At 43.1% G+C, this 26,920-nt stretch overlaps 1 protein-coding gene across 5 annotated transcripts; it reads right to left on the minus strand.

The window, feature by feature from the left end:
- Positions 1-2,239: 2,239 nt before the first annotated feature.
- NUDT5 (nudix hydrolase 5) lies at positions 2,240-26,648 on the minus strand. Of its 5 annotated transcripts, none has more exons than XM_060160305.1 (10): positions 26,512-26,648; positions 15,705-15,785; positions 13,692-13,759; positions 9,807-9,856; positions 8,434-8,541; positions 6,916-7,011; positions 6,215-6,316; positions 4,751-4,759; positions 4,567-4,620; positions 2,240-2,475 (listed from the first exon to the last, which is right to left on the minus strand). In XM_060160305.1, exons 2-10 carry the CDS (start codon positions 15,762-15,764, stop codon positions 2,366-2,368), a joined length of 657 nt encoding a protein of 218 aa, XP_060016288.1. In that variant the 5' UTR covers positions 15,765-15,785; positions 26,512-26,648; the 3' UTR covers positions 2,240-2,365. The 5 variants fall into 5 exon arrangements, with proteins under 5 accessions (XP_060016288.1, XP_060016255.1, XP_060016266.1 ...); XM_060160272.1 differs by adding an exon at positions 11,256-11,354 and having other exon boundaries at positions 2,336-2,475; positions 4,567-4,759; XM_060160283.1 differs by adding an exon at positions 11,256-11,354 and having other exon boundaries at positions 2,336-2,475; positions 4,567-4,759; positions 26,508-26,644.
- Positions 26,649-26,920: the final 272 nt, after the last annotated feature.

Below are 26,920 nucleotides of genomic sequence, written 5' to 3' on the forward strand. Positions count from 1 at the left end.
CCTGAGATACCTATTGCAAATGTATTAGTTTAATCCTAAAAATATTGAGGGACAGTGAGTGGCCAACAAAAGGGTGCTCAGTTTTGTGACTAACATTTGGAAAGAGCAGAAAAAAAAAAAACGGTCACAATATCTCAGCCTCCATTTGCAATAGCACAGTTCTTTATAAATAATTCCTTTTTGGGGGGGGGGGCTGTGCTGCATGGCTTATGGGATCTTAGCTCCCCGACCAGGAATCCTTCGTAGTGAAAGCACAGAGTCCTAACCACTAGACCGCCAGGGAATTCCCTAATTCATTTTTCAAGGTATGTGCTTTATTGCCCAAAAAGATCAAACTTAATTTTTCAAAGAAGTCCTTCTCATTCATATGGTTTTCTATCGTTGTTTACTTTCTTAGTGCAGGACGTGTATCTTATTTAGCTTAGGATCACAAAGCCAACTAATTTCAGGAGGAAGGCAGAGGAAATACAGGCAGGCAGGAGAGTCGCCATGTCCACTGGAGAGCATCTCCTGAGGGCCTCAGACCACTGTTACCATGGAAATACAACCCAGTGTTACAGCTCTTTTTCCCCAAAGAAGGTGGAAATACAGCTTTTAATAATAAACCTTCAACGTTTAAATACTAATACACTAATAGGGCCAGCCAGTGAAAGCATCCAGACTGCCAGTTCTCAAACTGACCGAATTTCCAAAGCATAGCCTTTGATATTTGCAGAGAACATAAACTGCATTAGGCGATGTTCTAGGATTTAGGTGTCATTTCTGAACTGCACTCAGGAAAAGAAGGCGGCAGAAAGGACAGGCAGGGGTTACAAATCTCTGTCCTCCATCAGCGTTTGTGTAGCTTTATCAGTTGGCATGGGGAGTGGTTTTGCAAGAGTTGGAGGCTGTTTGGAGACTAGTTCTGTGTGCTTGAGCCTGTGCATTCTCTGTATGCTTTGGCGTCTCTTGATTTTGATGAAGAGCAGTAACGAGGGCCTTGGGTGCTCAGGGAAGAGGATTACAGTCCCTGGAGAATGATGATGCCCATGATTAAAAATAAGGATTTAAGAGGCACAGGGGAAGGCTACTATTAGAGCAACTAGTTGGGGCTAAATTTTCATAGTATTCACAGGGAGAGTAGACTTCATCTATACAGTTCTCTAGTTGCATGATTCTTTCCATTCTTTTTAGGAAGTACAATATAAAGATCTATTTTTGCTCATAAAAATATCTCTAGGTAAGTCAGTGAACCTGCAGACAAGCAGACTGTACTGCAGCCTTTTTGGCATTAGTCCCCTGATCTTATCTGGCTCTGAGGGGTCTGGCTAACCCCTGGTCCAGGGCTGGAAACATGACTTAGGGGTAGCCAATGAGAACCATCCAGAGACCTCTACACCAAAGAGGCAGTAATCCTGGAGCCCCTGAGGCTACAGAAGTCCACACAACAGCCAAGCTCAAGAGGTAAGAAAATGGCCGGTGACACCGGTGGACCTTGAGGATTGGGGGCAGGGGAAGTTTGGGCATGGCATGAGCCGGAAACAATCCATATTTTCCTTTAAAGAAGCTTGTATTGGGTTTCTGGTCCTTGCTAACTGTGCTGGCTATACTCACGGTTTAACACCAAGACAGTGCCCCAAACCATGTAAATCTTATTACTATGGGCTTGGTTTTTAGAAACTTCAAGTACTTTTTGAGGTAAGGATAGGAAAAGAGATTCTGAAGTATATACACGTGCTTGAGGGAAGGGCCCTGTATTTTCATTAGCCTCTGAACCTTGGTACGTGAATGAATCGACCGTTTTTCATTACATAAGAGCTGGTCACCCTCCAGTAGTTAGATGGCTATAAGGACACTAGCTAACTGGAAACATGTGCTTATTACGAATGTTATTCTCTTTTATATCCTGTGCTATGCAGATTAATTCCATATAGCAGATAATTAGGAGAGGCCAAGAAAGTCCCTATATAGATCTGTCTGTTAAAAAAACTCTAATGCCGTAAACGGTTGTTTGCATACCTCACTACATATTTTTTAGTGGGGTTGGGAAGCGTTGACCTAATTGGAATTCAGGGCTATTTTCCTATGAAAATACCGTATCTCCTGGATTAGAGTAGAAAAGTTAACAGCTGAGCTTTCTTTTTTAAAAGCTGGATTAAACATTACCTGCATTTATGTTGTTCTTTAATATTAGCTGTGGAGTCTAGCATTTAAATGAAGTCTATAATCTACCTGTAATTACAATTCCATACCACCACAAGCATTCTGTGCTTTTATTTTATGAAAAAACTAATTTCAAATCTCCATTGAAACTAAGCTGAATACAAAGTCTTAATGAAGGAGGCCTGTGTCCTGGTTACAGAAACAAGGCGACTGTCCTTTGGCCTTAAAACTTCAGGAAGGGCTCTTCAAGCGGCTTCGTGTTTGCATGTTTCAGCGCCAGAGCGTAGGAATAGACTCTGGCGTCCACTGTCAGATGTTCATTAGCTACCAGATCTAGAGGAGGTGAAGAATACAAGTCAGATAATGAAGTTGATAACGGATAATACCCCTTATCAGCCAATCAGTGTTTACTGAGCGGCTACTATGTGCCAGTTCCTGTGCTAGATGCTGGTGGTATAGTGATGAACAAGACGTTTCCTGCCTTCAAGGATCTTACTCTAGCAGAAGAATAAAGGATGTAAAGCAGGACTACGTTTCCAGCATGAGATAAGAACAAGAAAAAGTTAAAGACAGAAGAGCACATATACCAGGTGATGATTCTGTGTTTTAAACAGCAAAGCTTCAAGTTTGTAGATCCAACTGTTACTTCATAGATTGCTCACTACAGGGCTTTGTTGCGCTGAACTACACAGTGATGATTCATCCATCCTCTCCACTGTCAGGGACACACAGGTTCCATGTGCAAGTTCAGCCATGTGCTTGGATGGACTGGATGAGGTCTCTGAATCTGACCACAAGGGCCTTTCATGAGAACTTCTGTTTTACTCAGGTGGAGGCCCCCAGATTTCCAATCTGCCCCTTGTTTCCCAGCCACTTGTTTAGGAACAAGCTCAGAGTCGGTTTGACCCTCAAAGACAGGGTTCTGTCCTGCTCCTCTGTGCCAGCAGGTGCTGGGCAAGTGCTAAAAGCTATTCTTCACAGAAAACTGAACTCCACGCGCCTGCCTACTCCTCAAATGGTACGTGTGGAATAAACAATTTGATTACTGTATTGTGATGCTAGTAAAGCCAGGAACACTGTTTCTTTGCCCCTCCCTCTTCCTATATATATAGATCCTTCTACCTCCCTATTTTCCCCTCTCTTTTAAGGCTGGAAGGGAAGTTACTGGAAAGGAGAAGGAAGGAATTTTTTTTAAAAGGACATTTTTCTAATACAAAAAATAAAAACAATAGCACATAACCTTCAAGCATTTGTGTGTCACCATTATCCCATTTAATTTTACTCCTGCCTCCTCAGAGGTAGGGGCTGTCCTACTGTTCCCGTTTAATGAGAAGAGCTAGGAGCCTGTTCTGAGCTGTAACTAACACACGGTTGACTGAGCCTCAATCCAGCCAGGCCTGTTGGCCTCAGAGTTGTGCTGTGACGGGTGGCCATGGCTCTCCCCGAGTAGACACCTCAAATCACTGCATCTCCTCACGACGAGCACTTCTAACTCTGACCCTGGGATCCTAAGGTGGTTTCTACCTTAGGTCTGGTCTATAAAAAGGTAACGTAGGGATGGAGGCTGTCTGGGAACCTGAAATGCCAGCAGGTTTTGAAAGATCCCCTTGACTTTTCAAACACAGACATCAGAAATAAAACTGTACGCCACTGGTACTCACGGGAGGAAGGAAGAGACTGCTCCCAAAGCTTCAGGTCAAACAATGCTTCAAGTTAATTTTTGAAATAAAAACTTAATAGTATTCAAATTAGGAGATCACCCACTTCTTTGTCATGAGTGACTGGAGACGAACCCAGCTGGCAGAGGAGCCCCCGAAGGCCCTGCCACGTCTTTTGCAGTATCTCCTTGTGTAGGGTTACTGGAGGACATCGGTCCATGGAACCTTACTAATTTTTACAAAGTCCTATGAGACGGGCTGACTGGGAACCACATGTAACTACATGACAAGTAGTTTACTAAGGGGCACGCTGCTAGTTAGTTCATTATATCAGCTTATCACACTGCGTATATATTAGATGCCTAAATATTTGTTAAAATCTTTAACTTAGACCCCACACAAAGAACCGTCCAACATACTGGCATATTTGAGGATCAGTTAAGAGATTATTTACTATACCTTTGCATGGCAGGGGTTAAAGATTGAAGGTATAGAATAGTTTTGGCTAATCAGCAGGCCTATATCTTGACTGTTCTGTAGAATTAAAAAAGCCCCTAATGAAAGCTTTCACTTGACATGGAATGTTTTGCTCTTATTTTCAAACTCTGTGCCACCTGGAAAGGAAACTTATTGTGTAGGTCAACTGCAGTCTTATATAACAGTTTCTAGGCATTTGAGTTTAATCAGGAAGAAATAGAATTATATTTAGTACCCCGTTGGTGGGGATGGGGAAAACAGAGAAAGTGGGGTAATCAAGAATGCTTACCATCAATTCTCTTCAGCAGGTCATTCTTTGGTAAGGAAATCACTTCCACAAATTCTAAACAAACAAAGTGCAAGTGAAAATAAAGCCGGACACCAGGCGAGCCCAACTGAGCAACTCACAATGCCATGGCCGCTCCCGCTGCACCACACGGCACTCAAGGCCAGCCCCTGAGCGGGACACATACCTCCATCTCCTGAAAACAAACAGAAGCGGGACATCTCAGCAAGGCCCGGAATGGTCAAACGCTGCAAGGCTTTTGTGCAAGACGTTATCAAAAAGGCTATAAGAGTTTAACAGAAACCTGGGTCTCTACTAATTTAATTTATACACGTGGTAAAACAATTCCAACAGTACAAAGTTATTGTTCTCCAAATCAAATGTTTTAATGGCCAAGTTTAAAGCATATTCTGTGATATGCATATATGTATTTTTAAACTTTGTTAAAATATACATAACATAAAATTTACCAATTCAACCATTTTTGAAGGTACAAATTCAGTGGCATTAAATACAGTCACATTGTTGTGCAATCATCAGCACTACGCATCTCCAGAACTTTTTCATCATCCAAAACAGAAAGGTGGTACCCGCTGAACAAGAATTCCCTATCCTCGGTGACCTCTATTCTACCTTCTGTCTCTATGAATGTAGCGATTTTAGGTATCTCACATTTGTGGAATCACACAACATCTGCCCTCCTGTGTCTGGCTTAATTTCACTGAGCAAGATGTTTTCAAGCTTCATGTATCAGCATGCCTCGTTGCTTTACGGCTGAATAATATTCCATTGTAAGAATAGGCCACATTTTGTTTATCCATCTGTTAATGGACACTTGGGTTGTTGCACCTTTTGGGTATTGTGAATGATGCTGAATGAACACTGGCGTCCAAGTATCTGTTTGAGGCCCTGCTTTCAGTTCTTCTGGGTATTTACCTAGGAGTGGAATTGCTGGGTCACCTGCTAATTCCATGTTTAACTCTCTGAGGAACTGCCAAACTCTTCATCAGCATGTTATATTCGCTAGTTTGAAAACTGGGCATTTAAAATTAGCTGCAGTGGGAAACTGAACACTGGGAACAACTAAAAGGGACGGGAAATGGAAGACCTCCACTCCAACACATGATTTACGGTGGTGTCTGTGTCACCACCACCTTTTAGTGGGGCTGCGGGAGCACATGGAACCGACAGAGGCATTAAAGCCTCTGAATCCAAACTTGCTAAGAAATGTGGAGCAAAGAATTTCCCCAAAGCTTCACTAAATATGGAACTCAACAAAAACAGTTAACATGGTGCTGTGCTGTAGAACCTCTGCCATTCTTACAATATTGATGGAGACAGAAATCAGAGTGATTTCGAAGATTTTCACTGTTTATGATTTAAGGCCTGTAGTCCTTATTACTAAGCGGGAATAAACTCCATATAGAAGGTATGGAAATTTGTAACTGCACATTTTATATAAAGCAAGCACAAAAATCAATGAAGTGCTAAGAGAAAAATGCTGAAATACATAAGATTAGGAAAATAGCCAAGAGTACCAATGAAGCATCTCTGAAAGACCATTATTCTATTAACAAAAATCAAACTAGCAGCAAGTTAAAAGAAATTTAATACAACGCAACCACTGTAAACGGAGCCAACACATGCTTACCTGGCTTTGGCTTAGGCCTTACGTTTTCAGCATCGTCTCCATTGATAGTTACGGTTACCATATGTGTGGTACAGTTTGACAAACCTGGATCCATACAGACAGCTGGGGAGAGAAGCAGCAGATCACCTTTCCAGACACTAGTCAGGTGTCATTCGTTTCATCACTTAAATGTCTTTGGAGGAAGAGTGGGCTTGTAACTCATAGTTTATGTAGAAGTTATGCAGGGGAACTGGTTTCTCCTATTCCCTTAGTATATACGCTGTAGGTCTGCAGAACACATGTGTAGTTAGTACTCATATTTTCCCCAGAGTTCCTGAGGAAATTTTGGTAAATCTGAGGGGTTAGATGCGGTAATATCCTTTCACCACATCAAGAAAGTCTTCTAGTGAGGAGCGCGGCATACGGACGAGATGAGTACGAAATAAAGCTTAGAATGTGGGAACCCCGAAAGGCACCCTAATCTCATAATTCTTCTCCAACTTCAGCCCTTTTTGCTCAGCCGTGCTTTCATGGGGCAGGGAGGTTCACCCTCAGGTGACCAACCCTCATCAAGGATTTCTCTTCAGTGAATTAGCTAATAAATAAATCCCTGACCATAAAGAACACCCAAAGAATCGTCCCTTTCACATCCAGAACAATGAACTGCTTGGCTAATTTTCAAGAGTTTGTCCCCAAGCACACGCATGGGAAGCAGCACGAACCTGGGGAACATTCAGCAACGTCGCCCTTGTAGCCAGTTTCTTCCTCGAGCTCCCGAAGAGCAGCTGCTTCTGGGCTTTCGTTGTCATCGATGAGACCTGCAAGTCCCAGTCATGTGAGAGGTGGGACAGGGAGCCCCCTTCTTCTAACACACAAGTTGCCGAGCTACGTGTGAACAATCAAGCAAGAGGTTTGGGAGAAGTGGGCGTGCAGATAAAACTGATTCCAGTTTTGATCTTTTATAGAAAAATTAAAGACAAAAGAACACCCCTGGGCAGATTTAGTAGGTTCTGTTCCTCGTGTTTAGACCTAGATGTTTTTGTGAGCATCTCAGCATCAAGCTTGTTGTACAGCACGGATCTCCTGGGCGGTAAGTGGCTTGGTGGTGGCCAACTGGCCCCGGTTTTAGACTAGTCATGTGACTACAGCACAGGAAGCCTGTGCTTTTTTTTGTTTCCTCACATGCAAGTTGGGGACAGTGTTTCCCATCTTGCCTTCCTCCCTCAGGGCCATATGGAGGGCTCTGGAATGCAATGCTAGGATAAACGTCACCTGGGAGGGAGAAGATCGGAAAGGAGGGAAGCAGGGGGGAGGGGACTGTGGGTAACACTAGTTCATTGTGAGGAGGGAGTAAACGGGCCGAGTGGGAGGAGGCCAGCAGCATCGCAGATCCTTTCTCCTGAAAGGAATTTACAGGATGCAAAGAAAAAGTGAAACATGGGCTATTCAATTACTTTTCTGTTGTTTTTTTGGGCCACATCAAGCGGCATGTGGGATCTTAGTTTCCCGACCAGGGATTGAACCTGTGCCCCCTGCAGTGGAAGCTCAGAGTCTTAACCACTGGACCAGCATGGAAGCCCTCAATTACTTTTAAAGTTATTAATTTCTTCAGTGAAATGGCAAGGAAGTGAGAAAGAAAATAAAGCTGTTACTTATGTGTTACTATGGGATGGACTTTGAAAATACAGAACTTAAACCACTAATGATAACTGAGATCTAACCTCTTCAGATGGGAACAAGCCAATTAAGTGCTATAAGGATGCACTGCATTCTAGATACTTCCTGTACAACTGAAAAAATATTCTAGTTGAAATTAAGATGATTTCCTTGGCCTGTATACATACAGGAGGATCATGGTTCTTCCCCATTCACAGTTTCTGGAGTTAAGAGCCAGGCCTAGTTATTACTGTAAATTTGCCAGAGGCAGATCATTAGTGATAGAAAACGAAATACCTTGACAAATTAGGAAAAGCCAATGACTCAAAAGAGGCTAGAAAGAACGCTGCAAAGAGGAGGGCAGGTGGCCTGGAAAGGTGAGCTGTGATACCGCTACGGATTACAGGATCACTGGAGTGTGGCCTGGAGGTGCCTCACTGCAGAAGTGGTTTTGTTTTACTTAAAACCGCATGGACAGATGAAAAGGTGTTCAATGTCTAAGCTCTGCCGTTCTCAGGCTCTGCCCTGGCCCAGTCCAACAGTCCCTGAGGGGCCATTCTATTCCCCAGTGTTCAGTTACTCACCGGCAGGGAATTCTAGGCAGTAGCCCCCCATCGGGGGTCGGAACTGCTTCACCAGAATGATGCATTCATAGTGAAGGGTTCTTTGCAGCACGGGGATGACCGCCACACCTGCCAGCAGGAAATAAAACCAGGAAACCCCAATGAAAGGTCAGGAACGCCAGGAATTTGTTTACAGCAATCTAACTATTGATAAAAGCCCACATTTTAAGAAATGCTGCAGCTGAAATCTGTCTTGTATCTGCCATTAGCAATAGGAAGTTAATTTAAGCTACAATACTGGCAGTTAACTTTGGAAGTTATTCTCATTAAAAAAAAGCAAGGAAAAAATAATCACACTTCCGTATTATTTAATTTTTCTTTTTATAAAAAGCTTGTTTTTATTGCCACAATTTCTTTAAAATAAAATTGAAACTAGAAGTAAACATTTAGCCCAGGGTCCAGGACAAATTTTGGTCTACACGAACCGCTACAGACATCATTTCTCGCCCTGCTGCAGCCAGGCCGCTGCCGAAGTTACATTGATCTCTGTGCCCTTCGATTTCCTTTAAGCAATAAATCAAATAAGTTCCAACGTTTGTCGTATATGCTAACTAGACTGAACTTCATTGTTTTAGGATAAAAGACCCTTTCTCCCAAGTTTACTTGGGCTTCAAACCAAACCAAAACCAAAAACCACTGGATTCTGGAAAACACAACTGCCCAGGGGGACCATCGGCTCCTCTCGCTTTCCCAGTAGGAAAACACAGCAGCTGCGGCAGCTGCTCCACTTCCAGGAAAAGCAGAACACAGAACAAAATGGAAAAAAGGGAAAAACAAGGAAGACTTATTGCCCAACTTCCCCTAGACCAGAGGTGGTTTTCAGGACTTTTTCTGGGATCTTTGCAGGCAAAGCATCCAGGCTGGAAGGGAAAGTGAACTGAATGAACAGTCTTTTCCTAAGTCGTTTCCTCATCAACTTATAAAAGCAAGCAGTCAGAAAGCGCCAAGTCATGCCAAATAAGTTTTCCAAACGAAAGGCTCTCACCCAGATCCTCTGACCAGAACGCAAAAGATTTCTAGAAGTCATAACACATCTAGATACAGTATGTGGCTTCAAATTACACTGACTTAAGTTTGGCCTTAAGTATGATGACATCTTCCCCTCAAAAACACTGTTCTGAGCTTAGGTAACAGGAACCGGAAGTTATTGAAAAGAAAGCTTGATTTAGTTACAGTGTTGCAAAATAGAACACCAGAGTTAAAGATAAAAGATCATACTTGAAGATAACCCTGCTCTGAGGTCTTGGTTACAGTAAAAAACCCTCCTACCCCCAGTCTCCTAGTCCTGTGTGGGACTTCCTTTCGGGAGAGTTCTAACAGGTTTGCACTCATACCATCAGCCGACTGGCCTTTCCTCGTTGTCCGTTTCACAGTTTCCCAAGTTCTGTTCAGGCAGACAAGAAAAAACAAAAGCATTAGTGCTCAAGAGGAGACTTCTTAGGTTTTGGGTGTATAACCAGCACCTTACAGATGCAAAGCATGCAAATGTGCTAAAGATAGCAGCCAGGAACACCACGCAGTAAAGATCTGTATCAAAAAAAGAGCCAACTGTGCTTTCCCACAGCCTCTAAAAATTATCAGAGAAAACCACTGCCTCCCACATCTAACTCTCTACATCTAAACAGAGGGCCTGCTCATCACTTGAGCTGCCTTTCAAATCAGCTTTCAAATCATTTACTCAAAACACTTCTGTTTGGATCATAAATTTGCGTGAGCAGCACAGCGGGCGATCACAGCTTTAAAGGCGATTAAGCAGTCAGTGCAAATCCAGCCCCTGTGCAAATTCCAAATGATATCCTGCATAATGTAAACCATTGAGACGTTTATTTATAGTTTAGATTTTAAAAGCTGTCACCTCAGCTACACAATGTAAGAAAGTAGGACCTTCCTGTTTATTAATTGAGGAATTAATAAATTTAGGTAAGTACTCTGCTTTGCATGCGTGAGATCCTGTCTAAAGGGAAAATGGTCCCTAAAAGAACAAGTGGGGTGAGCGGCTCCTGGTTCCCCCTCACAGCTTTATTCCTGACTAGCTATTTGTTTCAGGGAACCCGGTACTGACAATCCAGTTACTGGAACAACCGTGTTGTTTAAAGGGGGAAGGGCGCATGAGGGAATTTCCTCCTCACTCTTAGCCCTTCAACAGAAAAAAAGCGGTTAGAGATGGGAGTAAAGCAGCAAACAATTTTGGTTTAAAAGAAGGAAGACAGGGCTTCCCTGGTGGCGCAGTGGTTGAGAGTCCGCCTGCCGATGCAGGGCACACGGGTTCGTGCCCCGGTCCGGGAGGATCCCACATGCCGCGGAGCGGCTGCGCCCGTGAGCCATGGCTGCTGAGCCTGCGCTCCGCAACGGGAGAGGCCACAACAGTGAGAGGCCCGCGTACCGCAAAAAAAAAAAAGGAAGACATCTGGATGGCTCCGGAGAAAGAAAGCAAAGCACCCATATCTGACATCTGTCTCCCTACAGTAAGACTGAGGGTAAGAGGTGCTCCTCGGAGGAAACCTCGTACTTTTTATCTGGTTGTCCTGGAGGCTTGGACCTTGCCACATTTCTATTAAAAAGTGTCAGAATTTAATCTGGTTAAAAAAAAAAAAAACCTTTCGGTAAACTGTAGATCTTTTAGTATTGCACCCAAATTCTGAAGTGCAAATATGTCAAAAATGAACCTGTGAAAATCAACCAGACTACCAGGACGACTCACAGCTGCCCACATTCCTGTTAGTAGCAAGAAGCCAACCAACAAGCCATTCTGATCAGTCAGTAACTCGCAAGTGACGAAACACCTTCTGGCCCAGTTCTCTCTGCTGCCTCCTAGGGTTAGAGTCCTAAAGACTGAAGAAGACAGTGCTGGGAAAAGCACTGAAGGTCCCATCCCCAACACACTAGGAATAAAGGAAGCAAAAAGAGGAGCATCATTATAGTGATTACGCTGAATTAAATAAGCAGTATGGAGCCATAAAATAGGTACGTATTTATAAGAAACAGTAGAACGAGAGCGCCCCCCGAGAGCTCCAGTCATCTCAGAGGGACTCAGAGAGGAGAGACGTCCATCTGATTGTTGTCTTAAAAGCCTCTTGTAGCTTTAGAATTCTGATTCTCGTTGAGTTACTCCGTTTTTAGTCTTTGTTATAAGGAAAGCCTGTTTTACTTTCTTCCCTCTAGTCAACCAACTCCAAGAGGTAGGCAGGGTGACGGAGGGGGAGCTCAGTTCTCTCCTGAATGTCAGTACAGGGGCACACAGCCGGCACATCTTTACTCTCCCCAAATCAATTCCATACCCTCTTCCATGAACGAGACAATGGAACAAAGGATTTTCTAGCTGCAACTTAACTGTTCTGTACATGCAACAGTACTGTAAAGTACTGAGATTCATTCTTCAAAGCTTGACATTCGGGTATGCAATGTTAATGTTTCACACAGGCGCTCTCCGGAGGCTGCAGGGCAGCCCTACGTATGGACGGATGCGGAAGACCGTGCTGTAAACAGGCCACACAGTGTGGAGTCTGGGAGACCTGAGGCCACTCCCGACTACTGAAGCAGACTCTCCGGAGGTGAGACCGAATCCTGAGTATTTGGAAACAAATCCCCAAGTGATTCCGAGGCACATCCCTGATGAAGAAGTGCTGGAAGGAAGAGAGGACAGGGGCAGGTGCACAGCCACATGGGCCCCAACCAACACGTACTCTTCACACTAACTAGTGTTAAGGGCTCTATTTTGTGTTATAAACTTAACTCTACAGGAAGGGGAACCAAGCTGTGTCATGGTAGGTTAGGCTCTAAGCTCTGGCTACGTTTTCACAAGTGTAAGTATGTGTGCACCTGTCGTGTTCCCCAAGTCTCGGGCCTCACCACACCCAGCTCACTGCACGTAACAGGTACCCCCCTCCCACTCTGTGGATGGGGTGTAGTGTGTGTTAAACCAGTTAGCTTTCTTACTTTGGGTTTACCCAAAGTAAGCTTTCTTAGATTTTAAAAGCTGTCACTTCAGCTACATAATGTAAGAAAGTAGGACCTTCCTGTTTATTAATTGAGGAATTAATAAATTTAGCTTTCTTACTTTGGGTTTACCAGTGCTATGAATATCTTAATGTTCCCCATGGCTCTCCAACATTGAACCTTATTACTGTTTTTTGCTACTTTAGTAGATATAGTCAAAAGTGGTTTAAATCACTGGCAAGTCCATGTACTTTCACACTGACGATAGATGTATTTATTTCCTTACGAAGAAACTTCATTCTCATTTGATCACTTAGCAAATAGTTTTTATGTTAATGAATTTATATCATATAACCTGGATACTAAATTTAGTTACATTTTCCTATCTTCTCATTCTGTTTTACTCCTTTTTTGTATTTCATAAGTAAACGTTTAGCACATTTTTTTTCTGTTATTTATAATATACAGAATTACTAAACAGAAAAGTTGGAAAATAGAAGAAAAAGGCTAGTCACATAGCTGCCATTAATATTTTGCTACAGTTTTCCTTCTAGCCTTTTCTTACACATTATTTGGCAGGGTTTAAAAACCATATATCCAATATCCTATTTTGTTACCAGCTTATTAACTTTTCTGACACTGTTGGGTTGTCTTCATGATCTGCTGTGGAGATGGCTGCTTAGATTCTGACAAATGAATACACTGTAACAATTATTTCTCTATTTTTAAGATGTTGAGGTGAATTTCAATTTATTTGTCTTTTAAATTTATGATGAACGTTTTTCATGCATAAATCTGATCCCAAATAGTTTTCTCAGCATAGTCTCAGACATCGCAGGTGCCAGGCCCCAGGAACTCCCTCCCGGCCCTCACCCACATATGTCTTTATGGCGACTGGTACACAGTGTGAAATGCTTTACAAAGCTTTTTCCCCCCCAATTTTCATTTCCGTGAGCAAGGTGTAAGCCTGTAAGTTTTACCTCAAACCCAGTAGCAATTTCTCTTAAATTCTAATTCAGAGATAAAAACTGGTTTAATAGAAGGAAGTCACCTGTACTGTTAATTATTCTGCTGCTTTATTAGCCTAAATTAGGCTTGGCCCAAAAGTTTTAGGTTCACCCTAATCTACTTGGGAGAATGGTGTTAAAGCAGCTTAACTAGATTCTTTACTTAAGACAGAGTTTACAGTGAGGAAAATATCAAAGTTTATGCTAAACACTAAATAGAGACCCTGAGAACCCAAATCCTCAGCATTTTACAAAAAGAAGAAAAAAATACTTTACCTTGTTTTACCAGTAGGATCTCTGTAAGTTGTTCTTTCAAGCTTGACCCATTTTCCTTCTGAAATTAACTAAAAGATCAGATAGTAAGTTGGGAAACTTTCAAGGTGAGCTGTTTTTTATTTAGTTATTTTTCCTTTCAAACTTTTTGTGGCTCTCAATGATCACGCTTCCCTCCCCAAAATTTGTGTCCAAGTTTTCTTTGTGTCTAAAGAATTGAAAGTTGTTTTTCTGATGGTGGGCCTGCTGTCCTGTGGAGTTTTGGAGGTAGGACTGAAGAGGTGAAAAGAAATGAGAGTTGACAAATTCTTGGGAGAGGGGAGGACGGGGGTACCTAGAAGGGAGCATGAGGGAGGGAGGGAGGGGTTTCTTGGGATGCTCCTAACCGTCTCTCCTCTGATCTGGGTGCCAGTCACGTGTGTGTGTTTAGGATGTGAAAACTCAGTGGCATCTGACTGTCAATGACTACACAGCAAAGCTGAATACAGGGATACCACGGCCAATGACTACATTTCCCATAATGACACATGGGTTTACCACCCAGTCTGAGGGGCACCCAGCATCGTTTTGCCTGGATGCCAAGGCTAGGTTACCAGGACTAACTTACCTACAGACTATACTGACTGAGCACAAAGGTGCACTGTGTACATAAAGCAGTAAGTAGCTTTTTTCTTACTATTCTATCTGTCACTTGTCGCCAGCAGCAACCTAATAATTATCAGCAGATCTGTTCACAGATAACACAGAAAGATTTTTAAATCAAAAAGAATTCCAGGGCTTCCCTGGTGGCGCAGTGGTTGAGAATCTGCCTGACAATGCAGGGGACACGGGTTTGAGCCCTGGTCTGGGAAGATCCCACATGCTGCGGAGCAACTAGGCCGTGAGCCACAATTACTGAGCCTGCGCGTCTGGAGCCTGTGCTCCGCAACAAGAGAGGCCGCGATAGTGAGAGGCCTGCGCACCGCGATGAAGAGTGGCCTCCGCTTGCCGCAACTAGAGAAAGCCCTCACACAGAAACGAAGACCCAACACAGCCATAAATAAATAAAAAAAAAAAAAAAAAAAGAATTCCAGAAAGGTGTCAAGCTCAGAGTTCCAAAGATGAAGGATTTAAAGTTTATCCACTACAATGGTTCCTGTAGGAAGAGACTTTTTAAAAGGTAAACTGGATAACACACAAGACATACATTAGTTCTGGAATTTAGACCACAACTAACAACTTAGGTTTTTATTCTTCTTAAACACACATATTGAGACCACAAATATCTAACCAAGATGTGATACCTAGGGATGAAATGTCTAAGCCCTAAAACTCACATGATTTATTCTTCTACCCAGAGAAACTTTTAATAAAAATTGAAACAATAAGGTCCTACTGTATAGCACAGGTAACTATATTCAGTGTCCTGGGATAAACCATACTGGAAGAGAACATAAAAGAGAATGTATATATGTGTATTACTGAGTCGCTTTGCTGTAAGCAGAAATTAACACAACACTGTAAATCAACTCTACTTCAATAAAAAATAAATGAAAAAAATAAAAATTGAGAATTTTAAAAATCAACAGTCAAAACTCACTTTAAAAACAGCCTCAATTTCGCTAATACATATAATTAAGAATGATACACCACTGCTCCCACACAAGAGCAAAATGCCCAAGTCCTAAAAAGGGAGCGGGAACAGTGTTTAAAACCTATCTTAAAGAATGAAAAACAGGGGCTTCCCTGGAAGCGCAGTGGTTGAGAGTCCGCCTGCCGATGCAGGGGACACGGGTTCGTGACCCGGTCCGGGAGGATCCCACATGCCGCGGAGCGGCTGGGCCCGTGAGCCGTGGCCACTGAGCCTGCGCGTCCGTAACGGGAGAGGCCACAACAGTGAGAGGCCCACGTACCGCAAAAAAAAAAAAAAAAAAAAAGAATGAAAAACAATCATTTGAAACAGCAAATAGTCTATACATTTCTTTTAAACTCAGCTTAATATGGCGAAGGAGAAGGGAAGTAAAAATCAATGTATACCTCCTCTGAAATAATAGACTGCTTGGTATTTTGAGAATCTGCTGGTTCTTGTTGCTCCATTTTCACTTTATAGTCCCCAGGCTGTAAGAGAATGAGATGTGTTTAGGCTACATTAATTTTTCTGAATTACACATTTGTCCATAGGTCACTGGTCAAAGTACTTAAATGGCGGAAAAACTTGTGTCATCAAAGCTTGAGTTTCTCACGTGAAGACTGGGGAGAGCTGCCCCAGGTGGAACAGGAAATGCAAGGCCTCGGGAACAGCCAGGAAAGAACGGAAAGCGTCCTGGTGAGACCGACCCACACCCTGCTATGCACAGACCTGGCCCTTAGACACAGCCTGAGATCTCCTGACTCCACATTTAAAACGCTTTCCACGGGGAAACAGTACAAAGATTGTACACCATTCCCAACACCCGCCCCTCAACTGCTGTCCCTTATCAACGCTTATCAGCGAAACTTTGAGTTGTTGGCTGGCTGCTTCTCCCTCCCCTTTGTCTGTGTGTGTGTGTGTGTGTGTGTGTGTGTGTGTGTGTGTGTGTGTGTGTGTGTGTGTGTGTGTGTGTGTGTGTGTGTGTGTGTGTGTGTGTGTTAAATGGATATACTATTCTAATAATTTAAAACTGAACAGTTCAGTGGCCCATTCAAAGTTTTAACGTGTCAACGTAACAACTGCACATAATGAGTTAACTAGAAGGAAGATCTGTTAGGAAAGGGCAGGCCCCATCCCAGGTGCCATGGGCTACTACTTTCTCCTGGCATATTCCCTCAATTCTGTACCCTGAATGTCTGAACATCTTTTTCTACCCTCAAAGTTGATTGATAATCTGGCTGCATATACAATTATGAGCTGAAAATCATTTTCTGTCAGCAGTTTGGAGACACTGTTCAGGGTCTTGCTTCTAAGAAGCAAACTGGGGCTTCCCTGGTGGTGCCGCAGTGGTTAAGAATCCGCCTGCCAGTGCATGGGACACGGGTTTGAGCCCTGGTCCAGGAGGATCCCACATGCCGTGGAGCAACTAAGCCCGTGCGCCACAACTACTGAGCCTGCGCTCTAGAGCCCGTGAGCCACAACTGCTGAAGCCCGCGTGCCTGGAGCCCGTGCTCTGCAACAAGAGAAGCCACCGCAATGAGAGGCCTGCGCACGACAGTGAAGAGTAGCCCCTGCTCACCGCAAGTAGAGAAAGCCCACGCGCAGCAACGAAGACCCAATGCAGCCAAAAATAAATAAAATAAATAAATTTATACACATATATATAAAAAAAGCAAACTGGCTACTGCTAAGAAATTTGGAGTCACTCTGATTCTAGATCCTTTCCAAGTGACCGGTGTTCTTTCTCTGGAAACCTGCAGTTACTTACATCTTCACGGTGATGTTGGTGTTGTTTTAAGGGATTCAAGTGGGTCCTTTCAATCTGGAAACTTCATTCTGCGCTTCCTCAACTATTTCACTGATAATTTCCTCCCCTCTGTTTTCTCTCTTCTCTCTTTCAGGAAATAATACTTAGCTGTTGGACTTCCCGAATCGGTCCTCTGTCTTGTCTTTTTATTCCTATTTTCTGTTTCCTTGCTATTTTATCTACATTTCTCAGTGACTATTCCAACCCTTCACTACCCTGAAGTTCCACAGTTCCTAACCTACCCCACCTCCAAACTTTAGCTCCAGGGAAAATAGAAACCATCAAACAACAACTCTCTTACCACCCATCTTAGAAGGAAAAGTGTCTGCTCTGTTTCTTCTGGGACCTAAAGTGATAATTAAACAGCAAGTTTCCCTAAAACACAACCAACAAAACTTAAATAAACCTTCTCATAATCCTGTTCTCTGCTCCAACCTTGCAGGACTTCTTGAAAGACCAGATGACACTACTGTGTATCTTTACTCAGGCCATCACTATCTAGTCCCACACGTCATCCGCAAGCTGGAAATACAAGTACCTCTGATCCCTAAACTCCTTTACCAACCATAACTCATCCATCGCCAAGTCCTCGAAATTCTACCTCTAACACTTTCTGAAAGTGTCCTACCCCTACTATCCCTGCTCTGGTTAAAAACCTTAATGTCTCCCACTTGGGATGAAATGATTTCCAAAACTATCTCCCAGACACTAGATTTTTGTTTACATTATCCAACTTTCAACATTGCTCACAGTTTTGTTACTATAAAAACTCCCTAAAATCACTGACGCATAAATGAATGAAGGAAAAGAGTGCAACTGGCTGCCTAAGTCTAGAGAGCCAACCTGTTTCTAAGAATCAGGTTGGTGTGGGGCCTGCTTAGGCTTGTTCTGAAGAAGAGTTCCTCGTCTACTGGTCTTTATCTAATTAAGTTAAACTCAATTTCAAAATTACCTTGGCACAAAGTTAAAAGATTCACACTTTCTGATTTCAAAACTTACTGTAGGGCTTCCCTGGTGGCGCAGTGGTTGAGAGTCTGCCTGCCGATGCAGGGGACGCGGGTTCGTGCCCCGGTCCGGGAAGATCCCACAGCCGCAGAGCGGCTGGGCCCGTGAGCCATGGCTGCTGAGCCTGCGCGTCCGGAGCCTGTGCTCCGCAACGGGAGAGGCCACAACAGTGAGAGGCCCGCGTACCGCAAAAAAAAAAAAAAAAAAAGCCACAGTAATCAAGATGGTGTGGGTACTGGCACAAGCATAGGCTACATATAGATGGATAGAACTGAGAGTCCAGAATTAAGCCCATAGATGTACGGTGAACTGATTTTCAACAAGAGGGCCAAGAGAATTTTGGAGGAAAAGAACAGTCTTTTTAACAAATTGTTCTGGGACTAGATATACACATAGATAAGAATAAAAATGAACCTTTACCTAATACCATCTATAAAAATTAACTCAAAATGGATCAAAGCCCTCATTGTAAGAGCGAAAATTATAAAACTCTGTGAAGAAAACATAACTTTAAGTCTTCATGATCTTGGGTTAGTCAATTGTCTCTTAGATACGACACCTAAAGCTCAAGTGACCAAAGAAAAAACAGATAAACTGCATTTCATCAAAGTGTAAAACTTTTGTGCTTCAAAGGATACCATCAAGATAGTAGAAAGATAACCCACAGAATGGGAAAAAAGTTTGCAAATCTGATAGAAGACTTGTATGTGAAATATGTAAAAAACTCTTACAACACAATAATTAAAAGACAAATAGCCTAATTTAAAATAGGCAAAGGATCTGAACAGACATTTCTCCAAAGAAGTATATACAAATGGCCAATAAGCACATGAAAATATGCTCAACGTCATTAGCCATCAGGGAAATGTAAATCAGCACCACAATGAGATACCACTTCACTCCTGCTATGATGATTATAATAAAAGGGATAATAACAAGTGTTGGTGAGGATGTGAAGAAACTAGGACCCTAATATATTGCTGGTAGGAATGTAAAACAGTGTAGCTGCTTTGGAAAACAGTTCCTTAGAAGGTTAACCACAGAGTTCCCATATGACCCAATAATTTCACTCATAGGTGTATAACCAAGAGAAATGACACATAGGCTCACACGAAAACTTGTACACAAATGTTCACAGCAGTATTATTCATAATAGCTCCAGAGTGGAAACAACCTAAATATCTATCAATTGATGAATAAATAAAATGTAGTGATTCCATACAACAGACCATTATTCAGCCATAAAAAGGAATGAAGTACTGATACATGCTACAACATGGATGAACCTTGGGAACACGCTAAATGAAAGAAGCCAGCCACAAAAGGCCAAATATTGTATGATTCCATTTATATGAAATACCCAGAAGAGACACATCCATAACACAGCAAGCAGATTTGTGGTTACCAGGTGAATGGGGGAAGGAGGGACTAGGGTATGGCATTCCTTTGGATGAAAATGTTCTGGAACTAAATAGGGATGACGGTGGCACATCTTGTGAATACACAAAACCTTCTGAATTTTATAATCATGAAGGTGAACTTTATGGTCTGTGAATTACATCTCAATTAACAACCACCACCATTGCAGTCTTAAAATTCCCAACAGCTAAGTGTGTAGGATAGTTGGGTTATTGACTGTCACCCTGGGTCCAAAGGCTGACAAAGCCCGGAAGACCAGTTCGCAGAGTTCTGCTCTGGACTCAACAACGCTGCGTTGCTAAACCACGCAACCATTTTACTGTCCGCTCGGTGCGCATTTTGTCTGATGCTCAGTATGTATTTATGCTATATTATTAAAACATTATGAACGTTGTTGCTTGCACATTATTTTGTGGGCCAACTCAGGAATTACTCTGGCAAAGAAGCGAAATTTGAGGCCTGAGGTGAGGAAAGATGACTATATGCTAAAGAAATAAAAATACCCACTTAATGAGGATGAGAGAAAGAAATGCCTGTACATCTTCACACTCACTGAAGCAGAGTGAAGGGGGGAGAAGGGTGCTAATCTATACAGAGTGATCAGGAAAGGCCTCTTTAATTCGGTGACAGTTGAACAGAGGCATGAAAGTAATAAAGTAGTAAGCTACACGTACGTTTACATACTTAGAGACAGCATATGAATTATACGCATACAGCATAAGAAAACAGGCAGCTATTCCTTTGAAAGTACCCCAGACGGTAATTTATTAGGTAAACTTTTAACTGGCATTGGTTTACATCAGACAAACAGTTTACATTATTACAGGCAATCACAGTAGAGTGCTGCCCCAGATGAAAACGAACCATGGGTTAGTTACATAAACGGCTGGCTACCCGTCTCCACCTGAGTGTTCTACATCCAGAGAAAAGAACTTTATCCACCTAGATTTTTATCTTCTAGATTTCCATTCCCTTCTATTAACAACATATACATCAGAGAAGGAAAGCTTCCTCCACTTCTAGTTCTGACATTTAAGAGAAAGTAACTCTCAGGCAACCAAGCAACCCCATTTAGTGCACAATACAGAATCTGTCTAGAACGGTACAAGACACTCGGATTAAGTCAAAATTTCTACCTCCTTTAAAATGAGGTTCCGACTCAAACTTCTTTTTTTTTTTAAACATCTTTATTGGAGTATAATTGCTCTACAATTGTGTGTTAGCCTCTGCTCTACAACGAAGTGAATCAGCCATACACATACATATATCCCCATATCTTCTCCCTCTTGCGTCTCCCTCCCATTCTCCCTATCCCACCCCTCTAGGTAGACACAAAGCACCGAGCTCATCTCCCTGTCTGACACAAACTTCTTAAAAGCAGAGAACTGCAGTCCTTAAAGGTACACGTGCCACCAGAAGAGCAGATAGGCAGAGCAAGATAACCTCTACTTTCCTCTATGAAAAGATTCATAATCTGGATTCCCAGGAGACAAAATGTCAGTAACACCTAATTTAGAACAAGAGGTCCTCCTACGACCCCCATGTGAGTATCTTTAGGGGCAAAGGGGCATCTAGTTCCTTCAGATTTACATGACACTTTAAGGCATTTATGTTATCTGCTGGGTCCCCTAATGTTTCTCTTTACAGCTGCCCTCAGATTTTCAAAGGGATTGTTGGTGGGCTAAAAAGGTGAAAAAGCCCTATTCTGAAGGATGGTTCCCCATCCACCCCTCTTCATCTAAATTAGCTAAACTCAAGTACAAAACAGTCCCAGTAATCAAAAATCGACCCTCAGTTGGCAAATGCTAAACTATTTATAAGCAGTTGTTTCAAACAGACTGTATTTTAAAATGTTTAAGCTAAAATGTTAGCGGTCTAGAAAAACAAAAAACAAGCTCCAGACATAAATTACAAAAAAAGAAAGAAAAAAGTGGCTAACAGGGCTGGGCCTCTCGAGGGTAATTACTTAGAATGCAATCAGCCCCAAGGGGGAACAGTATTCTCTGGCAATCTATGAACTGTGTTAAAAACAAAAATGGGATTAAAGAGTGATTTCAGAAGTCTATTCTTTACCACGCGATTCCCAAAATGTTCAGGATTGTGCAAGCACGTCAAAAGTATTACTGAGGGCTTCCCTGGTGGCGCAGTGGTTGAGAGTCCGCCTGCCGATGCAGGGGACACGGGTTCGTGCCCCGGTCTGGGAGGATCCCACATACCACGGAGCGGCTAGGCCCGTGAGCCATGGCTGCTGAGCCTGCACGTCTGGAGCCTGTGCTCCGCAACGGGAGAGGCCACAGCAGTGAGAGGCCCGCGTACCGCAAAAAAAAAAAAAAAAAAAGTATTACTGAAACAGAAAAAGAACATTATTCTTAGCACCATTTCAGAAACAGAAGCTAAATAGTGCGGTGTGGGGCTGGTCACCAGCACAGCTCTTCAGAGACCAGACAGCTCTCCACGCCCGGCTGCATGCTTCTCTCCAACACCACTGTGACACAGCTTTCCTAAGCCAACCCCATGCTATTTCGAGATTTAAAAGTAAAATTTAATTTGGGCTTCCCTGGTGGCGCAGTGGTTGAGAGTCCGCCTGCCAATAAAGGGGACATGGGTTCGTGCCCCGGTCCGGGAAGATCCCACATGCCGCGGAGCGGCTGGGCTCGTGAGCCATGGCCGCTGAGCCTGCGCGTCCGGAGCCTGTGCTCCGCAATGGGAGAGGCCACAACAGTGAGAGGCCCGCGCACAGCAAAAGAAAAAAAAAATGTTATCCACTTCATTAGCTAGAACTTAAGGTCATCTACATTTTGCTAATAGGTGTATGTTATACGTAAAAAACCCCACAAAACCCCCATGTACATAACGCTGAGTGTTCTAATTCACATAATCTGTTTTAACCTACTTTGGTTTGAGCAGAGAAGGTCTATGGTGTGTCAGATGTGTGATTTTTCCAGGGCACAAAAAACTCCAGTGAAGGAAAATGTCACAGGATTCTTTGAATTCCTGTACAGTGTCGGGCAGCAGCGTCTAACTAGCTTTGTGAGCGTGGGCAGTTCAAAAGTTCAAGTATACAGCAAGTGCAAAGTGACCACTATTTCTGCCCCGGGGACCTTATATGCAAATAACCAGAAGGGCAAATGCCTGCTAGAAAGATAATGCAATACCAGGGTGTTTTAAATGAGGCACAAATCACATCCACTTGGGAGGCAGGGAAAATAGAAAAGACTTTTAAAAAGCTACTATTAAAAGGTAGTTTGATACTAAGATATGATTTAGAGACCAAGAAGGCAGGGCAAGCATTCTGAGTAGAAGGAACCACATGAACAAAAGCAGAGATACTAACTGGGGGAAGGGTTGAGAAATCACAGGAGAGTTTGGCAAGCCCTGGGGCTCTCAACTTTTCCCTCCCTACGCCCTCCAAAACAAACAATCAAAAAAAAAAAAAACCAAACAAACCCCACATATAATGGATGATATTAACAAACACATTTCCAAAGGCTTACACAGATTCGGCTGGATGCCCGCCCCTTTCCCCCAAATTTGCTGGCAAACAAAGCACTCAACAACCTTAACCAGCAGGCCACGAACTCCTGCTGCTAGGCATGTTCCTCTTGGGTTTAGCACTTACAATTCTCCACTGAAGGGAGGAAGATAAAAGATCACATTTTCACAAACTTGTGTATTTGAGTATTAGGAACAACAGCTGGATTAAAGTTAAGTGGGAGTAAGATTCAAGAAGTTAAACTGAGAACCGCAAAAGTCAGGCTGTAGGGTTTGCGCCCAGGCTCTCATCATTCACGTATTACGATACCCGAGTCCCTGCAGCTTGCTGAGCTTGCAAAGTGAAGCAAAAATCAGAGAGAGAAATCACACGTTGGTTAATCTCTCCCAGCTAATAGCTGAGTATTGTAAACACCATCTATACTCAACCAAAGATGTAGGAGCTCAAATCGTAAGCCAAAACTTCTGATTGACAAATGAAGGTCAGGCAGTTGGAACAGTTTAATAATTGAATAGAGAAATCAACAAGGCAACTTGAAAGAAATTAAGTGGGAGATCAATTTTTGCAAAAAATAACGATTGTGTTGTTAACAGGCATGTCTAAAATGCTATTCTACATTCTTTCAGAAAAATTACACAGAAAAGCCACTTGATTTATAATGAACCAAGTACCATTAGTTTTGTTATATTTCATAATCTTGGTTAAAATCATAAAGCTTCAAAAATTTTAGTTTTTTTAAAGATAATATTTTGATCAGTCTTCTTTTGTACCATCTATGGTACATCAAATGGATTAACTTTAAGTGAGCTTTTCTTTGTTGACAATTAACCTCACATAACTTCCTGCAGTTACTTTGTCAATGATGCAAAGCCACTGAAAGCTTTCTTCTTTCTTTTCTTTTCTTGTAGGTGTAGGGGTTGGATGGGCAGGGAGGGACTGACATTTTACTGAAATTATACTTGGTGATTTATGATCATTAACCAAGTGATTTACAATCATTACCTTTAGTTCTGGTTGAGCAAGAGTGAACTGATTGTAATTACCCCTTGGAAAAGTTAACTGGTTACAGCTACAGAGTAACAAGACCAGTAAAGAACCTCTTCATAATTGCCCAGGAAAGAGATAACATAGGTTTGGACGAGGGTGGACCAGGAGCAAGCAGATTTAATTCCCTGCAGATGAGACTTTTTTACTTTTCCTAAAACAGTTTCTGGGGAAGGGGTTTCCAAAGCTAATTCCAAGAAGGAGATGATCTTAAAGAAAACTGGGAGAGAGGGGTGGTGCAGTGTTCAAACTTGGAAACACTGAGTTTGAGATGTCGGTAAGATATCCCAAGGGGAGAAAATCAACAGGCAGTTGGAAACACTAATCTACAATATTAATTATATTATGGATTCAGAGAAGGAAATGTTTCTTCATTATTTAATTTGGAATTGCTCAATTACCCCCTATCACTTTGGTTACAGATATTTTTCGGCCCTCACGAGAAAAAGCAACTATCTCCACTGTTGTAAAGGTTTCATTGAAGAAACTTGATTAATATAAACAGTTGATGGCTAAATGAAGAAAAGGTAAACATGGTGGCTAATAAATAATGAAAGCGGGGCTTCCATGGTGGCGCAGTGGTTGACAGTCCACCTGCCGATGCAGGGGACATGGGTTCATACCCCGGTCTGGGAAGATCCCACATGCCGCGGAGCGGCTGGGCCCGTGAGCCATGGCCGCTGAGCCTGCGCGTCCGGAGCCTGTGCTCCTCAACGGGAGAGGCCGCAGCGGTGAGAGGCCCGCGTACCGCAAAAAAAAAAAAAAAAGAAAAAAAAGAAAGCGAATTTAGCTGTACCCATTCAAAATACTGGAGTGTCTGTTTGTAATATCAATTTATTCGATGCTGGTTAAATGTGTAACAAGTTACTTAAAATCAGCTGTAATACTAAAATGTCAGCACTTCTAAAGTATATAGCCTGAATAAAAGACATCTGCATCAAATCCCTTCCCTGTAGTGTCTATATTTAAGTTTACAGACTTAGCTGCTTCTTTACAAATAACTGCAATTCTCACCTCAACCTCTACACGCAAGTTTCCTGGGCTTCCTCCCAGACTGACTACGTTCCCAGTTTCTACTTTCTCCTATACATCTATTAATTCCTATCTTCAACAGAAAATACCTTACCCAAATTAACCCCATCAGTGCTAACATTGCCTTCAGCTGCAACTTGTTTATTTCTAGGTCACATCAAAAACAAATATTTGAGTGACCACTCCATCCGGTATCAAGTCTCTCTTAGATCTGGCAGCCTGGCACCATTCTCCCAGCATCTATGGAATATTGCTTCTTTCCCCCATCAAAACAGAAAGGATTGCGTAATCGTGGATCTCAGAAGTGCTACCGACCCACTACCGCCGCCCCTGCCCCAACATACTCTGCAACGGCAAACTTCATTTACCTCCGCTTTGAAAATGTATGTTTAAAAGCTCTGCTCCCAATTAAACCACTTAGGAACACTTTTTGAGCAAAACAAAACAGGAAACAACGCATATTCCCGGTGTGTGTGGGGGCGGGGTTCTAACGCCTAATGGGCAGAGAATCCTGTAATTATACGAATGCATACCTTTCTAAAGAGGCTTGTAATCGGTGGGGTTCTCACCTCTTTCTAATTTAAAACGACTTAAGATGAGCCAGTAAGAATGTGCAATTTTAAGGAGCTATCCGAAATGTGCGCCCTTAGGCAAAGGTGCCTGGGACAAGCCCAAGGCACGTAACTGTACGAAGCAAGGCTAGGTTTAAAAGGCGTTTCTCAGCACCTAATCATTTCTCTTTTCATTCATTTAAAGAAATAAATAAAAGCGAACTTTTTCGTTACTCTACTTTCTGACCGCCATCTGATACGCCCTTACGAAAGGAATAGGGAAAACAGACGTAGGGTGATAGGGGACGGACGAAGAAGAGGGAAAAAGAATGGTATAACAAATTCGACTAGCATTCCTTACAGTCTTGTGAATCCAGCATGGCATGGGTACGGACACGATCTGGCTGTGTTTTTGCAAGCTGCTACTTTTGAGAGGCTAGAATAAATGAACTTGACGCTCAAAGGCGACACCTCTCCTTTCCTCTGTTCTCTCAAATCTACCTCCTCTATTCACCTCCAAAGTCCAACTCCCCAGGACCGTACAGACGGGCTCGTTCCCTCTCTCTCACAACCCTCCCCCACCAGAGAAGCGGGGCCATGCCTCCCTTTGCAGATGCTTCCACCACTGCACTCACGCTAACATTTCACTGATGTTTCCTACTTTCTGTACCCCGAGTAGCCCAGCTCTTCCACCCCGGTTCCTGGTTTGCCTCTGAACCTGCCCTCCTTTCCGCGCCTCGCGGGACGCGAGCTGGGTTCGCAGCCGGGAAGACGCGCTCCGCTGCCGGCATGCTCCAGGTGTGCTCCCTCCCTCCGCCGCCAAAGAGACCCTGCACTTGATTGGCCCGCGCCGAGTTACCTACTCCCAGGCGTGGGGCGAAGGGATGGGTACTCCTTTAGGAAGGGGGAGGAAAGGAGAAAGCACGGGTCCAAGGCAGCAGTCTCAGGAGATGCTGGGCTACTGCCGGAGCCGCAGGCGCGCCTCGCGTTGATGAGAGAGGGTGCGCGCTCGCCCCCTCGCGGCACCCGTAGCACCCCCGCTGGTGACCTAGCCGCAGAGGATTACCTTCCGGGGCAGTGCGCGGCTAGACGAGAAGAGGAGACCTGCATTTACAATCCTCGTCTCAACAGTTTCGGAATTCCTCTCCCGTGGACAGAACTCTGTGTGTGTGCGTCTGCGTGTGCGTGTGAGTGTAGCCTAAAAAAGCACGCCCCAAGATGCTTTCTCTCCGCTCCTTCTTCGCTCCTTCCTCCTTGCTTAATAGACCGGAA

Source organism: Lagenorhynchus albirostris, chromosome 1, assembly GCF_949774975.1.
Source record: "Lagenorhynchus albirostris chromosome 1, mLagAlb1.1, whole genome shotgun sequence".
Classification (NCBI taxonomy): domain Eukaryota; kingdom Metazoa; phylum Chordata; class Mammalia; order Artiodactyla; family Delphinidae; genus Lagenorhynchus; species Lagenorhynchus albirostris.

Bases quoted from the DNA above. Each gene is read 5' to 3' on its own strand.
- NUDT5 (XM_060160272.1), bottom strand. From the start codon at position 15,764: ATGGAGCAACAAGAACCAGCAGATTCTCAAAATACCAAGCAGTCTATT. The intron at 9,857-11,255 runs GTGTTTCGTCAC...CTGCCTGAACAG, and splicing joins AGAGAGAACTGGGCCAGAAG to AACTTGGGAAACTGTGAAAC. The intron at 8,542-9,806 runs GTATGAGTGCAA...TCCTGCTGGCAG, and splicing joins GAAAGGCCAGTCGGCTGATG to GTGTGGCGGTCATCCCCGTG.